The sequence below is a fragment of the Apus apus genome, chromosome 8 (assembly GCF_020740795.1).
Source record: "Apus apus isolate bApuApu2 chromosome 8, bApuApu2.pri.cur, whole genome shotgun sequence".
Classification (NCBI taxonomy): domain Eukaryota; kingdom Metazoa; phylum Chordata; class Aves; order Apodiformes; family Apodidae; genus Apus; species Apus apus.
In genome coordinates, this window is record NC_067289.1 from 3,178,713 (window position 1) to 3,194,002 (window position 15,290).

At 60.3% G+C, this 15,290-nt stretch overlaps 1 protein-coding gene and 1 pseudogene across 1 annotated transcript; one reads left to right on the forward strand and one right to left on the reverse strand.

Annotated features, from left to right (window-relative positions):
- Positions 1–248: 248 nt before the first annotated feature.
- LOC127387772 (leucine-rich repeat-containing protein 3-like) lies at positions 249–1,024 on the forward strand (annotated as a pseudogene).
- A 1,270-nt stretch (positions 1,025–2,294) lies between these two features.
- TSPEAR (thrombospondin type laminin G domain and EAR repeats) lies at positions 2,295–14,576 on the reverse strand. The gene is made up of 12 exons (XM_051626548.1): positions 14,483–14,576; positions 11,985–12,205; positions 11,389–11,627; positions 11,148–11,238; positions 10,457–10,613; positions 9,920–10,051; positions 8,732–8,964; positions 6,735–6,921; positions 4,863–5,092; positions 4,390–4,577; positions 3,937–4,038; positions 2,295–3,181 (listed from the first exon to the last, which is right to left on the reverse strand). The coding sequence occupies exons 1-12, from the start codon at positions 14,574–14,576 to the stop codon at positions 3,028–3,030; spliced, it is 2,028 nt and encodes a 675-aa protein (XP_051482508.1). The 3' UTR covers positions 2,295–3,027.
- Between the last annotated feature and the right edge of the window lie 714 nt (positions 14,577–15,290).

A 15,290-nucleotide genomic window follows, 5' to 3' on the forward strand; every position in this document is an offset into this window, starting at 1 on the left:
GTTTTTAAATCTCTGCAGCTCTACGTCCAGGTATTAATGAATATTAAGCCAAGTGAAGCTTTCCTGGAAAAGATGGGAGCCAGTATCCTACAGCCTTGTTTTCCTGAGCCCAGCCCCTCACTGCTTTGCCAGGGCACGTGACATAAGTGGTGCTCCAGGAAATAATGCCCTGTCATCTCCCCTCCAGCCACCGCTTTCCTCCAGCCAAGGGAGAGGCTTTGCAGGGAGGCAGAGGAGCCACCCTGCTGCCCAGGAGCTGCTGCAGCCTCCGGGGAACCACGCAGAGCTGACCAGCTGCAAGATGCCCCTCCCGACCACCTCGGCAGCCACAGCTGCCCAGGTTTTCTTCTGCCTCCTGCTCTGCACCCCCTGGGGCAGCTCCTGCCCCCAAAGCTGCCAGCGCACAGGGCAGGCTGGGGCCAGGGGGTCCTCTGCAGCTCCTGGGACATCCCCCGGGACGCCGCGTCCCTCAAGCTCGACGCCAACGGCATCACCGGGATCCCCAGCAACGCCTGCAGGCAGCTCTCCCGCCCGGAGGAGCTGGATCTCTCCAGGAACGCCATCGAGAAGGTCGGCAGGGCAGCTTTCCGAGGGGTGGCTGCAGCCTGCCTTCCCTCCAGCATCCGCAGCATCCCCGGGGAGGCCTCGCTGCTGCTGGAGGCCAAGCCCCACCCGGCCAACGAGCCCTGGCACGGCCAGGGTGCCTTGCAGGAGGGGCTGTGTGAAGCACAGCCGGGCCCTGACACCGTCCAGGACGTCTCCTGCCGCTCAGCCCCGCGCCGGGAGCACCCGGGCAAGCCGCTGCTCCGGGTCCCGGGCACCGGGGACAACTTCTGCAGCGTGTCCCCGAGGACCACGGACGTGGCCCCGCTCGTCACCACGCTCGGCTGGTTTGCCAGGGCCCGTCGTCTACGCGATTTGCTCCGTCCGGCACAAGCGAGAGGACGCCTGGCAGCACGGGGACCACCTGAGGTCACTGCCAAGCCCCCGGGGACACGCAGGGGCCACCAGCACCGCCCCGTAGCGCGGGGGCCGGGGGCTCTGTTCCCTTTTGCAGGGAGCCAGCAGCAACCTGGTGGGCTTCAGGTCTTCTCCGTGGGATTTTCCCGGTGCTTGCTCGAGTCCTGCCACCGGTTTCGCCCCTCCCCAGCCGTGCTGATGGGGACACCCCACGCAGAGCTGCCCGTGGTGCCCAGGCTCTCAGGGAGGATCCCTGCCACACAGATCCCTTCTCTCCTGCCAGAACTGGGCTGGCAGGGAAAGCCACGTGCTGCGGGTCCACGGGGCTTGGAGAGAACAAGGCCCTGTGGGGGCAGGTGAGGGTGGGGGCTTTTGTAGGACCAAGAGGTCCCTGGAGCATAGGATGCAGAGGGGCTCCGTGCAGTGGGGTCACCATGCCCTGGCTCCAGTGAGGGGCCAGCCTTGTAGAGAGCAGGACATCAGCCCCAGCCCCTCATGGCCTCTCAACAGCCTCTGCCTTCTGGGGATGATCTCCCCAAACCTTTGATATCTCAATAAAGCCCCAGATGGAGGAAAAGCCCCAGGGTCTGCACTGCTTTGGGAACGGGGGAGGGCCGTGCTGCTCGGGGGGGTCGTGCTTGTCCTAATTCAACCTCTCCCCAAGCAGACAAGCCTAAATTCAATGTACAAGATCAACTCTCAGTTAGGTTACATCCTCCCCCACCCTCTCCCCAGCCTGCCTGGAGCAGGGGCCAGCTGGTCAAACGGTGCCTCTACCTGGTCTGGTACATCTCACCTTATCTTGCCCCTTTCTCGAGGCCAAATGAAAGACCCTGCTTGTGGCTCAGTGTGATGGAAACAAACTGAATTCTGCCTCGTTTCATGAAGCAAGAAATGAACCTTCCTGGCAGAGCCAACTGCAGCCACAGCTGGGCTGGGAGAGGAGGAAGATCTACAGGGGCTGCCCAAGGTGGCTCTCCCCAGCCCAGACCTTCAAGTGACCCCAACCATGCTCCCCCAGCCCCTTCTTAAGGGGCTGGCATCTCCTGTGGGAGAGGAAACCCAGATGGAAGCCCAGGGCTGGTGAAGGCTGAACAATGCTCTGGGTCAGTCAGAAGAGACAGAAGGTCCTGAGCAGGGTGAGACAGAGGGAGACCTTCACCCCAGCAGCTTGCTCAGGGGTTACTGGGTGGAGGGAAACCTCAGCCACAGGCAGAGCAGCTCAGGTACCTGCAGCTTGGGCATGGGACAAAGGCTGGGTGCACAGAGTTTATTAGAGCTCTGGTTAAGCAAAAGAGTCCCCCAGACAAAGGCAAGGAAAAGAAAAGAGGCCACAGTGTCACACCTGGAGCAGTTTGGGGTCTGTCCCAGGCCCACAGGAGCTGGACTGGTCCCAGTGCCCAGCAGGTCTGCTGGGGAGTCACCAGCCTCATTTGCACAAGATACATGTTACTCAGCAAGGGGGAACCAAAACTGGCCACAGAGGAGTGGGAGAGCAGGTGGCAGCAGGAGGGGGTGGTGAGGCCACCCAAGGTGGACCTGAAGCATGGTGTGGAATGTCAAACCAGAGGGGTCCTGGGCAGCCAGAGCCAAGGCTGAACCCACATTTTCCCCCCCTCTTTCTCACATGCCATTTTGTCCCCACTGCCACACACCCACCCTGGCAGCACACGTGCTGCTCAGTCTCTTTCTTCCCTGGCTTGGCAGGAGCTCTGGATGCATCCAACAGTACCTCTGGGTCCCTCCTGGCTGCAGACTGCCAAGAGCCAGGGTCCCAGGGAAGTGCCTGGGCTCCAGGCACCCAGGGTAGGACAGGGCTCTGGAGCCTGGCAGGAGAGCTTGCCCAGGAGAAACAGCACAGAAGTAGGGTCCCATCCCCTTTGCCAACCCCCTGGACAAGGCTGCAGGGAGCCATGAAGCTCCTCTCCTCCTCCCCATCCCCTGGAGAACACAACCAGCCAGCCCCAGGGCTGGTGCTGCAGCTGTCCCTGGGCTCCATGGTCCATCTCCACCTCCATGCCCAGCTCACCCCCAGCTTGGCAGGGAGCAGAACATGTCTCAGCCACCTCAGGTAGTTTTCAGCTTGAGCACCTTGGAAAGAGGCTCCTTGGCACTGGAGTAGAGGAGGTAGGAGCCCTCGGCCGTGTGAAACGCCTCCCAGTCTCTGCAGCCCAGGGTGGGGAGGTGATGAGCTGCCACGAAGCCTTCATAGCCTTGCCACCTGTAGGGGAGGGTGGTTAGGTCTGGGGGCAAGAGCTGGGTGTCTGCAAGGGGGCAGAAAAGCTGAGCCCTAGGGATGGCATCTCCCAGCTTCCCACCATGGGTTGGGGGTTTGGACCTCGCTGGGGCTCCTGAGAGTCCAGAGGGGGACACAAAGATGATCCTTGGGCTGGAGCAGCTCTGCTCTGGAGCCAGGCTGGGAGAGTTGGGGTGTTCAGCCTGGAGAAGAGAAGGCTCCAGGGAGACCTTAGAGCACCTTCCAGTGCCTGAAGGGGCTCCAGGAAAGCTGGGGAGGGGCTTGGGACAAGGGCAGGGAGGGAGAGGACAAGGGGGGGTGGATGAAAACTGGAAGAGGGAGATTGAGGTGAGACATGAGGAGGGAATTCTGGAGTGTGAGGGTGGTGAGAGCCTGGCCCAGGTTGCCCAGGGAAGCTGTGGCTGCCCCATCCCTGGCAGTGTTGAAGGGCAGGTTGGATGGGGCTTGGAGCAACCTGGGCTGGTGGGAGGTGTCCCTGCCCATGGCAGGGGGGTTGGATCTGGATGATCTTGAAGGTCCCTTCCAACACAAACCATGCTGTGATTCTATGATGCTACAATTCCTGCCTGGAAACCTCTCCAGAAACAGGGAGCAGTCCTGTCAGTCTTTCCTGGGCAGTTGCACCAGCAGCCACAGAGGTTGCCTCCATCCTGGGCTCCTCCTCCCCTGCAGGAACAGCCACCCAACCACCCAGCCCTGCCCTCCTCCCTCAGCAGTACCTGTAGATAATACTGTTAATGGAGAAGGTGAAGCCATCAAAGGAGTTTGCTACCACCAGGAAAGAATCATCTCCCACTGAGAAGAACTCCCAGTCCAGGGCACTGGGGGATGAAGGAAGCAGAGATGCAAGTGAGGTGGCCCCTCTGTGGCCAGCCAAGGAAGGGGCTGCTTGCCCATGGGGCTGAGCCCACCCCAATCTCTGCCACCCTGTGACACACAGAAAACTTGCTCTTCCCAGGCTGTTCACGGGAAGAAATTCCACAGGGGAAATCCCCCCCTTGCTCATCAATCCAGGGTCCCCTCATAACTCCCCCCTGGGGTTTGCTACCAAGGACCTATCACCCATCACCCTTCCCCACCAGTCTCTGTCCCTGGGGTGGGGATCAACCCTCCAGGAGACCTTCGGGTTGCTGAGGGGAAGGAGCTGGACTGAGGAACGTTTGCACAGGTACCTGTAGGTGAGGAGGTCCTGGAATTTGACAAACATCTGGGCAGTGATGTTGAGCTCGTAGATGGAGGAGTTGATGGCGTAGAAGTTGGAGGGTGCTGGCATCCCACTGTCATAGCTGTGGCTGTTGGCAACAGCCAGGAAGACTCTGTCCCCGATATGAAAGACCTCCCAGTCAGCAGCACCAAAAGTCTGTGGGGAAGGAAGCCACAAGCTGGACATGGACAAGCCTTTGCAAGCCAAGGATGTTGTGTTGGGGGGGGGGGGGGAACCTGCTGGAGGTGCAGCAGGGGAGTCACCCACTCCTAAAACCCTCCAAGGAAAAAATACCATTGGTCAATCCCTAGGGAACAACCAGTGGGAAACCAGCCCTGACCTTCTAGAGGACTGGAAGAGCAGTTGTCTCTGTAATGGTTTCCTAGTTTCTCTAAACCCAGAGGGGACACCAAGGGGTGTGACCAAGTGGCCAAACCTTACCAGGATCGACTGGAAGAGCTGGAAGGAGCCACTGAGCCAGATGTAGATGTGTGAGTAGATCTTGGTGGACGTGCCATTGAAGGTGTTAGCCACAGCCAGGAAGGAATATGGCCCGATGGTGAAAAATTCCCAGTCATAGGCTCCAGAGGTAGGGATGGTCTGGTTGGTTTCAAACAAGCCTGTCCTGGGATTCCACTTGTATATCACACTGTCTATGTTGTGGTTGTTCCCTGGGGAAGACAGACAGACAGACAAAGGTGCACTGTGAGGAAGAGGAATACCTGGCTCACCTAAGAATCGTGACCCAGAAACAGGTTAAGCTCCGCAAGGACTTGCCAGCAGGTTGTGAGGCTGGTTCCCTCCCAGGAAGCAGCTGAAGAGTCACTAGAGCATCCATCCCTACCTAGAGCCTCCAGCCCCACCCAGAGACCTGGCAGCCTGCTCCCAAGCCCCTGGTGGTGGCTCCACAGCAGCAGAAAGACAGGAGGGTGCAGCACACGGGAGGCACCGTGCCAGGGTCCTGAGGTGGCCAAGCCCTGCTCAACTGAGCCCCAGCTCACCTGGGACAGTCCCAGCCAAGTCCCTAAGACACCAACACCACAAGTTGCCATCACCCTTTGCACAGAAGCTCACACATCTGGGTGGGAGCCACAGCTGGAGCAGCACCCTCTCCCTGTGTCCTTCAGTGCTCCCTTGCTCAGTCACTGTGCTTGGCTCCTGGGTGCTGGAGCTGGCCAGAAACCTCCACCTGCTGATCCCTGCTGGTGGCACCACCTGTCCCGTGGTGGTTGAGCCCACCAGCACCAAAGCATGTGCTCCATCCAGCTCCTGGGCTCTAGCCAAGGATCTCAACCTCGTGTCCAGGTGGGAACCCAGCTGGCTTTAAAGCTAAAAAAACTTCCCTGCACCTCCAGCCTGGCACAACCCCTCCAGCCACAGCTCTGCTTTCTGGCTTCCTCAGGATGAGGGGAGCACCACCAGCCCCTTTCCACCTTACACTCAGCCCTGGTTAGTTTCTGGTGTCAGTGGGTTTACAGGCAAACCTCACTGCAACAGCACAGGCTTTGGCAAGAGGGGCTGCAGGGAGACTGGAAGGTGTGGGGGAACAGCCCTATGGAGAAGTGTCCTCTCCCCAGGGCCTGACCTTCCACCATTTCCTAAGGGGAACATCCCTGCTTTGGCTTGGCCATGATGGTGTTCATCCCCACGTGACATGCACAGCCCCTGGAACACCTTTATGCTTCTACTGCCATAGGAACAGGTCCTCCAAACCCATCACAGTGGGACCCAACAGGTGACACAGGGAGTTTCTAGCTCAGTTCATGGGCAGTTGGTGCCCAAGGAACCTGGCAAAGCCACCAGCCCCACTCCTGTCTTTGCCCCCCACCATCAGAAACCCAGAGGGGAACCACATCAGTCTCTTCCCCAAGTGCTTCTCTCTCCTAAAATGAGAGGCACAGGTTGCCCAGGGAGGTTGTGAGACATGAGGAGGGAATTCTGGAGTGTGAGGGTGGTGAGAGCCTGGCCCAGGTTGCCCAGGGAAGCTGTGGCTGCCCCATCCCTGGCAGTGTTGAAGGGCAGGTTGGATGGGGCTTGGAGCAGCCTGGGCTGGTGGGAGGTGTCCCTGCCCATGCAGGGGGTGGGACTGGATGATCTTGAAGGTCCCTTCCAACCCAAACCTTTCCCTGCTTCTCTGAGGACCCCAGAGCCTCCCAGGTTGCCCGTCTCAGCGAGACGCGGCGTTGCCGCAGCAACGGGAGGATGCTCCTGAGCAGGGTGCCAGTGGCAGGGCACTCTGGTCCCCAGTGTCACCACCCCAGGGCTGCCTGCCCCAGCTGAGCTGGGCTGGTAGGGAATGCAAGGGCTGGGTACCTTCTCTGTGGTTGACCACGGCGAGGAAAGCCTCTCCCTCAATGACAAAGGCCTCCCAGTCCCTAGCGCTGTGCGTGGTGATCCTCTGGTAGGGGATGAATTTCTCTTTCCTGTGGCTCCACTTGTATATTACAGAGAACTCCTGACCCCTGTCATTCTGCTCAAAATTAGCCACTGCTAGGAAGATCTGAAAAATAACAAGCCAGGACATCTTGGTTTTCTCCTCCTCCGAAAAGGGGAGGAGGACGAGCACAGGCAGGGTGAGGATGGGATGGGTGCAGGCAGGCACCCAGGTGGGCAGTGTGGGGTAAGATGGTCCTGGCTGGCAGGGACCCCTGAGCAGCCCCCCAAGCTGTGCACCCAAAGGGGGGACAGGGACCCAGGGGGTTCTGAGAGGCAGGGCAGGGACAAGACTTGAAACAACAGCCCCAGAGCTGAGCAGAGGGAGAGCCGTGTTGTGGCCAGTCCCAACTAGAAGACCTAGCCCAAGCTGGGCAGAAGAGGGGACATCCTGCCTGGCAAGTCTGGGTGAGTTTTTCCTCAGTGAAAACCTGAAGGCAAACCACGTGAGCCTTGGTGAGCACCAGCACGGGTGCTTCAGTGTGCAGGAACCACAGGGAACTGGAACCCCCCCCCATCCTGGTGACCTTCAACACCTTTGCTGCAAGGGGTGTTGTGGGTGCACTGGGAGTCCCAGGGTGGTTCCCATCTGGGGATGAACCCAGCCAGCAACGTTCTCACCTTCTGCCCACCAGGCTGCAGCCAGAGCTCTGCAGAGCAGCTGCCAGGCTGGGGATGGCAGGTGAGTTTCCAGCCCAAGCCCAGCTTTGCAACGCAGCTGCACGTTCAGGGCTTGACCAGGTCTTCTGCAGGACCCCACCATCAGGCAGGTAATGGGGGATGTGGCCCATTTGTGTGCCACCAAGCCTGGAGGCAGGACTTCTGGCCATTCCTCCAGAGCATGTGGCTCAGGATGGGGGAGCCCTGCAGGAGCGTGGGGACAAAGTCAGAAGAGAGGTCCTGGCAGAGGGGGAAGGAGCAGAACCTCCCCCTGGGAGCTCTGCAGGGAGCTGGCTCTCGGCAGATGGTTGCTTGGCTGGGTTGGGGCTCCTTGCAAAGTGACAAGTAGTTCCCCAGGGAGAGGGAACAGGCAGATACCCTGCAGCAGCCCCATGGCACCTTGCCCGGGAAGGGCTCCAAGGTCCTGGATTGATCTCAAAGCTAGAGGGATTAAAAATGCAGAAGGTTGGATTCAGTGGGTCTCCAAGAGGGAGCTGCAGCCTCTGGTGGCTCTGTAAGACCACAGGTAGGTCTGTGGGACCAGGGTGGACCTTAGGCACAGCAGAACATCCAGACCCCAGGGAGGGCTCTGCTCCCTGTGCTCCACATGTCCCCAGAGTGATGCCAGGACCATTGCTTGGGTGACTCCTGCCTCACTTCACAGTGCCTGCTGGGAACTCCAGCAGCTCCTGCTTCCCAGGAGGTCCCCAGCCCTTGGTGCCAGGGTGGAGGCTGCACTCTGAGCTCACCCAGGCCCAGCTGGACCACAGCTCTGCAGGATGCAGGGCATTTTGACACTGGCACTCACTACGGCCGAGTCAGAAGTCAGAAGAGCCTGCTAGAAATGAGCTCCAACACCCAGAGGGACCTAGGTCCAGCTGCTGGCTTTGGGGGCTGACCTTACAGACATCCTGATGATTCCCAGGAAAAGAAACTCGAGCACTCCAGACACACAGTTCACCTGTGCTGCCAGCACTAGTTGCTGAAAACGGCCTGGGGGGATCTTGTTTCTCAGCAAAACCAGTAGACCACAGAAGGCAGCCCCCAGACCCACCAGCAGCCCCCAGGACAGACCCAGCAAAGGCAGAAGGGAGCAGGGCTCACCCCCTAAATCATGTCAGAGCCTCAGGGCTTCAGAGGAGAAGCCCACGTTGGGCACTTGCAGTTCAATATACGGAAACAGGAAAGCACTGAGGTGACCTTCCAGGCAGACTCACCTTCTTGCCTATGGTGAAATACTTCCAGGACTGAGCTTGGTAGGTGGGGATGTTCTGGTAGGGCACAAACTTCCCATCAGTCCACTTATAGATGGCTGATCCTGGAGGGCTGTACCGGTTGGCAGTGGCTGCAAACAGCCCCACTTTTGGGATGGTGAAGACCTCAACACCCATGGTTTCAGAGTTGGTCACCAGGTTCTGGTACTCCTCCACGTAGTCCAGCCTCTGTTTGACTGGGAGACCACAAAAGAAAGAAAAAGAAAAAGAGAGGGGTGAGGTTAAAGACCAGGTGACCCTGCCTGAAGAGGTCCCCCAGCTGGCCTGGCATGGTTTGCTGCTCCGTGCAGCTTTCTGGGGGGAGAGGAAGGTGGTGGTGAAGGACCAAGAGCTGAGAGGGTGCTGGAAAGCCTGACTCCATCTCTTTGGGCAGCACCTTCAGCCCCATCCACCCCTGCCTGCTCTCCAGTGGAGGACAGGGCTGCAAAACTGGCAGTCTCCTGGGCCGTGGGTTTGGATTGCTGCTCAAGAAGTGGGTTGAGACATTTTCCCTAAGAAGAATAAGGAGGAAAATAGGAGATCTACAGGAAAAAGTAAGCTTGGGCTGCTGAGACCAGCCGGGTCAACCCGTACCCACCTGCAGCAGCCCTGCACCAGATGTTTTCTCTGGCTGGAGTCAGCATGAGCTCTGGAAGAAGTTAGAGAAGACTTAGACAGAATTAATATCAGAAATTAGAGGCTAAGGGTGGTCCTAGTGGCAGATGAGTGGGCACTGGGAGAGACAAATGGCAGGAGAAGGGCCAGGAGAATGGCCAGTGTTGGTGGCACCAAGGAGCACAGGGCAGCAAGATCCCAGCAGGAGGTCTCCTTGGGAAAACAAGGACACAGTGCCAATCCTGATGACTTCCAGAGGTGGGGAAGGATGAGGAGTCCAGCCACTGCTGGCTCCTGTGGGGAGCAAACAGTTCATCCTAACCCACCAAGTGGGCACCAGCACAAGGAAAACCCCAGGAGATGGGGAAGGACAGCTTGGCTGCAGGCAACCAAGAGGCAGGAGGACATCACAGCCCCCTCGTTCTGATGCTGCCTGACTTAATTCCTGCCCTTAACTGCTGTCAAGGGCAAACCCCTGCTCCTCCTCTGCTGCAAGAGCCTCCCCCCCAGCCCCAGGAGCACGTGGCACACCAGTACCTTCCAGCATGGAGATCCAGGCACTGCCATTGCAGAGGTACAACCCTCTCCAGGAGGCATTGAACCAGAACTGTGCCTTCTCCTGCTTGGTGCAGGGTGGACGGGTCCCCAGGGTCACCTTCGTGCCAGTCTCTGGGCATGGAGAAGAGCAAGGCAAGTGTCTCTGAGTGCACGTGGCAGAGGAGAAGCAAGGCTCCTTCCCAAGCACACAAGAAGGGCTGGTTGTCTCAGGCCCATCCCAATGACAGGCACTAGGGAACAGTGGAATGGCATCCTGGCCCTGAGCTGGGCAGCCACCAGCTGAAAAAACCCTGGCAGCTGGCATCCATGGGGCTACTTCCATGGGAGCCAGGCAGGGGAACCCCAACTCTCCAGGGGGGGGTTGGACAGGGGTCCCACCCCACATACGTGTTGAGAAACAGAGGGTGCTGGGGACAACCCTGTTGGTCCTGCTCTGTTCCCAGCCCCACACAAAGAACCTTCCTCCACAAAAGCAGGAGGTGGCCAACCAAGCCCACACCCTGGGCAGTTACTGACCGTAGGGGTATTTCAGCACCTCGTTGCTCCCTGGCCTGGTAGGTTGATCCTGGAGGACAGCGGGGACGGAGAGCGTGGCTGCTTTCAAGTTGATGGTGCTGCATACCTGAGGGGTGGCATCAGCTCCTGGCAGCAGGACAAGCTGTCTCAGCAAACCCTGGGAAAGCAGGAGCAGCAGGATGGAGAGGAAGTCCAGCAGTTCCAAGAATGGGACACTGCAGGTGATCCACACACTGGCTTTCTCTCCCAGCTCATTGCCCTCCTTCCCGGGCCATGGAAGCCTCCATGGGATTCCTCCATGGGATTGTCAGCTCCTCATGACCTGCCCAGCCTGCCAAAATCTCCATCCTGGGCAATTCAAGAGCTGGGGCAAGGGGAGCATTGGTGAGGGGCTCCTTAGCTGCAGGTGGCTTTCACCACCCGTCAGGGTCAGGCCCTACCTTACCTCGAGACCCAACCACCACCAGCCTTTCTCCCACCTCACCCCACAATGTCCTCTCAAGAGCACACCTGTCCCACAAAGTGCCAGTGGCCAGCACTGCCCCTTGCACTCCCAGAGCCAGAGAGGGACCGAGCCCAGCAGCGGGACCCCATGGCCACCTTCGTTACCCCTGGCCCTGCCAACAGAGAGGGCTGGGAGGGGCTGCACCCACCAGGGTGCCAGGGCAGCCCCACACCACGGGGCACCTACCGTGAACACCCCTTTCCTCCTCCTCCTGTTGCCCAGGTAGAAGCTGGCTCTCTTCACCGACAGAGAAGCTGGAAACGGTGTCTCCACCACCCTGGAGGTGGGCAGAGAAGAGGCAGGGGACAATTTCAGGCCACCTGCTGGTGGCTGGAGGCAGGCTGGCTGGAGGAACACCCCCCTGCCAGCCCTCCAGAGACCCCCCCCCCCCCTCCACCACCACCTCCAAGGTGCTTCCCCAACCTACAGGTCCTTGGGGACGCTGCAATCCACCGTCAGGGAGAAGGACTGGCCGGAGACGGCCAGGACGAGCGTGTGCCAGCGGTTGTCAGCCAGGGTGACGTTGGGGAAGGTGACCCGGCTCTGCCACCCCCCGAGCCGCTCCTGGCTCCAGAAGAGGAAGTGGAGCTTGCCGGGGCCGTAGCGCAGCCCCAGCAGCAGGCGGGGGGTCTCCTCTGCCAGCAGCGTGAAGATGTACTCGTTTCTCTGCGGGAGGGCAGAGGGCTCAGGGCCGGGGAGCGGGAGCTGCGGGAGCTGCGGGAGCTGCGGGAGCTGCGGGAGCTGCGGGAGCTGCGGGAGCTGCGGGAGCTGCGGGAGCTGCGGGAGCTGCGGGAGCTGCGGGAGCTGCGGGAGCTGCGGGAGCTGCGGGAGCTGCGGGAGCTGCGGGAGCTGCGGGAGCTGCGGGAGCTGCGGGAGCTGCGGGAGCTGCGGGAGCTGCGGGAGCTGCGGGAGCTGCGGGAGCTGCGGGAGCTGCGGGAGCTGCGGGAGCTGCGGGAGCTGCGGGAGCTGCGGGAGCTGCGGGAGCTGCGGGAGCGGTTCCCTGCCCGGCCGGCGGGGCTTTACCTGGGCGGGGACACCGAGGAGCCTGAGGGTGACGATGATGGAGAATTCCTCGGGGAAGAGGTGGCAGTGGAGGAAGAGGCGGGAGGCGGGGAAGGCCAGGGAGCGGGGCTGGGAGGCTGCCAGCTGGAAACCGCGCAGCCCCTGCGCTTGCAGCACCCTGATGCCACGGGCCGGCCCGCCCGAGGGGACCAGCTCTGCCAGGATGTCCAGCGGGCGCAGGTCTGTGCCGAGAGACAGCAGGGCGGGTCAGGGGGTGGCAGCTGTCCCTCCCTGCCCCGCCTGGCTGCAGGGATGCTCTGCTCTCCGGGCAGCCAGCCCATCTCCAGCGCTGGCTGGAGGTCTCCACGTAGCACCATGGGGGGCTGGCATGCCCCCCCCGTGGCCTGGTGTCCCCTGCCAGGCTCTGGGCTGAGCTGGTGTGGGAGAAGTCAGCTTTCCAGGAGCTGGGGTTGACCTCTCCACCCCCACAGCAGGGTGCCAAGAGCCAAGGGTGCAGCTCACCCCGTGGGAACCATCCCATGGATGCAGCTCCAAGTGCTGACCCTGGGGGCAGGACCCACCCGTCAGAACCCCCCGAGCTGCCACAGCTTCCTCAGGATCCACAACCAGGAAAGCAGGAGGGGATCTGGTGCCCACAGGGTCACTTGCAGTGCAGCCCCCTCCCCATGCCCAGGATGGCAGGGCACGGGTCTCCCCTCTCCATTCCCAGTCCAGGCTTTCCCAGCCCAGCCCTAATTTCACAGACACACACACACACACACACTCCCCTGGCAGGCACCAAAACCACTCATTAAATAATCACCCTCTCCCCAGAGGAGCAAACAAACAAGCCCAGCCCCAGGGCATGGCACGGGTGAGGAGCAGCACTGGCACTGCAAAGCCAGGGTGGCCACAGGTCCAGTATCTGAGCAAGCCCCATACTGGTGGCCACAGAAGGGGCTGCCCCCACAGCAGGTGCCTCTCCCACCCTCCTCACCTTGGCAGCCTTTATTTCTGCGACCTTCTTTAGCAGGATTGCAGCACCCATAGCAGAGTTTGACAGTGACATCCAGAGGAAAAGGCACTACTTAACCAACCAAAAACATTGCTAACTCCAGCCCACCTCCCCCCATGAGCACTGGGCTTTTATCTCCTAATTGTACTAATTAATCTCAGCTGCTGGGGCACAGCAGGAGACCCAGGAGGGAGGGGGCTGGGAGAGGCCGGGCTGGTGTCTCAATCCAAAGCAGCTGGAGAAGGGAAGTGTTTCCCTCCAGGCATCCCCAACCAGCCCCAGTCCAGACACCCAGAGCAGGGAGACCCGTGGGGTCCTTCCCACCCTGCCAGCTCCACATCTCCCTGCTTGCTGCTCCTCTGGATGAAGCTGCTCCTAAAGCAAAGGCTGAACTGAAACAGCTTCTTGCAGAAACCCACAACTCGGGCAATGACCAGTTCCCAGATTTGCTCAGCTAAAAAAAAAAAAAAAAGTACAAAGCTGAATGCAGGTTGGGATTTGCAGAGGGGTTCAGGAGATCCCAAAGACTCTGGAGGTGGCTGAGATGAGCCAGGGCCAGAGGCTGTACTGGTGGCTGTGGGCTGGGAGGGGACCAAGTCCTAAAACCAAATCCCTACAACCAAAGATGCACTTTCCAACCTGCCTCCCACATCAGTCACTGCCAGAGCCAGTGGGTAAGGGCTGGGGGAGCAGCCGGGGTGTTTCAGCTGCTTGGGGACAACAGGGATGTCCCCAGAGAGACCAGAGCATCTGGGGGAGCATGTAGAAAATCCCAGATCTCTCCCAGCTTTCCTTCTCACCACTGGCTGGGCTGGAATAAAAGGTAAAGATAGATGACATCAAAGCAAGATATTCACAAGCATGGGGAGGGGAAGGCAGAGCTGGGGGACGGGGACCCTCTTTAACTCAGGCAACTCTTGGCACTTCCTTGTGGAAAATAACATGGGAGCTGCCAGCAGCAAAACCTCCCGGGAAGTTCCTGTCCTGCCTCCTCCAGCCGAGGAGCTGGAGTCCAGGGCGGGAGGGACATTCCAGAGGGGACTTCATGGCACCCCTCTACCTTCCACTCCCCACAGGTCAGTCCCCAGAGCCAGCAGAGCTTTGAGGAAGGCTTGTGCAATTGGGAAGGGCTGGTTGCCACGCTGGGGGGGCTGCAGGCACAGGGACGACCCCCCCCAGTACCCGTCATGTGCGGGTGCTGGCAGCTGCAGCACCCGAGGGGCATCGTGCTGCACTGTCACCCTGAAACCCGGTCTGCTGGCACCCAAACCCCAGGGCTGGGCTGCCAGGGACAGGACGACCCACCCAGCAGCAAGACGTGTCCCCCCTCCCACCCCCCAAAACGGGGCAGGCTCTCGGGGTCTGCCCTGGCAGCAACGGGGACCGTCCCGTCGGTGGGAGCAGATGGGTCCCAGCGTGTTTCCTGGCCCGGCCAACGCCTGCCTTGATGCCTCCCAACCCCCCCCACCCCTCAAAACCCTGGTGCAGCCCCCCTCGCTCCTACCTGTACAGTGCTGCCAGCTCCTGCCCCCGTGGACGAAGCCCCTGCCGGTGACCCAGCGGAGCAGGACGACCCAGAGCAGCAGCAGAGCCGACATCGGGGGGCTGGTTCAGGGCATCCATCCACGGCGGAACCCCCCCCCCTCCCTTTCCCACCCTCTACTCCGCCCTGCCCAGCCAGAGGAGTCTCCTCTGCTCAGCCACCCCAGGGCGGGGGGGGGGCTCTCACATCATCTTCAGGTGGGACCACCCGGAGCACCTCACCGGGGCTCGGTCCACACTGGGCTGGTTCTGGGGTGCTAAGGCCCCTCGCTGCCCTCCCCTGGCGTGGGCATGGCCCCTGGGGGGTGGGCAGGGGGCCGGGGGGGCTCCCCGGGGGTGGCCGCTCAGGCTCTGCCGCTGCAGCCTCTGCGCAGACATTTAAATGAGAAGTCGGTGGTGGGAGAGGAGGAGTCCCGGCTCCTTGGAGAGCTTTTATCTTTTGCCCAACCCTCTGGAAGGCAGCTCTGGGGAGGGATTTTTTAAAATATGATTATTTTTTTTTGGTAATTTATTTTTTTTAATGATTTCTCTTCGCTTTCTTTTCATTTCTGCTGATTCCTTTTTCCTGGGTGACGTTGGGGAGCAGGTAAGAGATTCACCCCTGACCAAGGTGGGAATCTTGCTGGCCCTAAAACACCTTGGGGCTTTTGGCAGCACAATCCCAGTCTGTACTGGGTGTGGGGGGGGAGATCCTCTGTCCCTTCCCAGTCCACTCCACCCTGCCCAAAAGAGAACCAGACCCCACAAGGTACGTATTTCTCCCCCCCAAA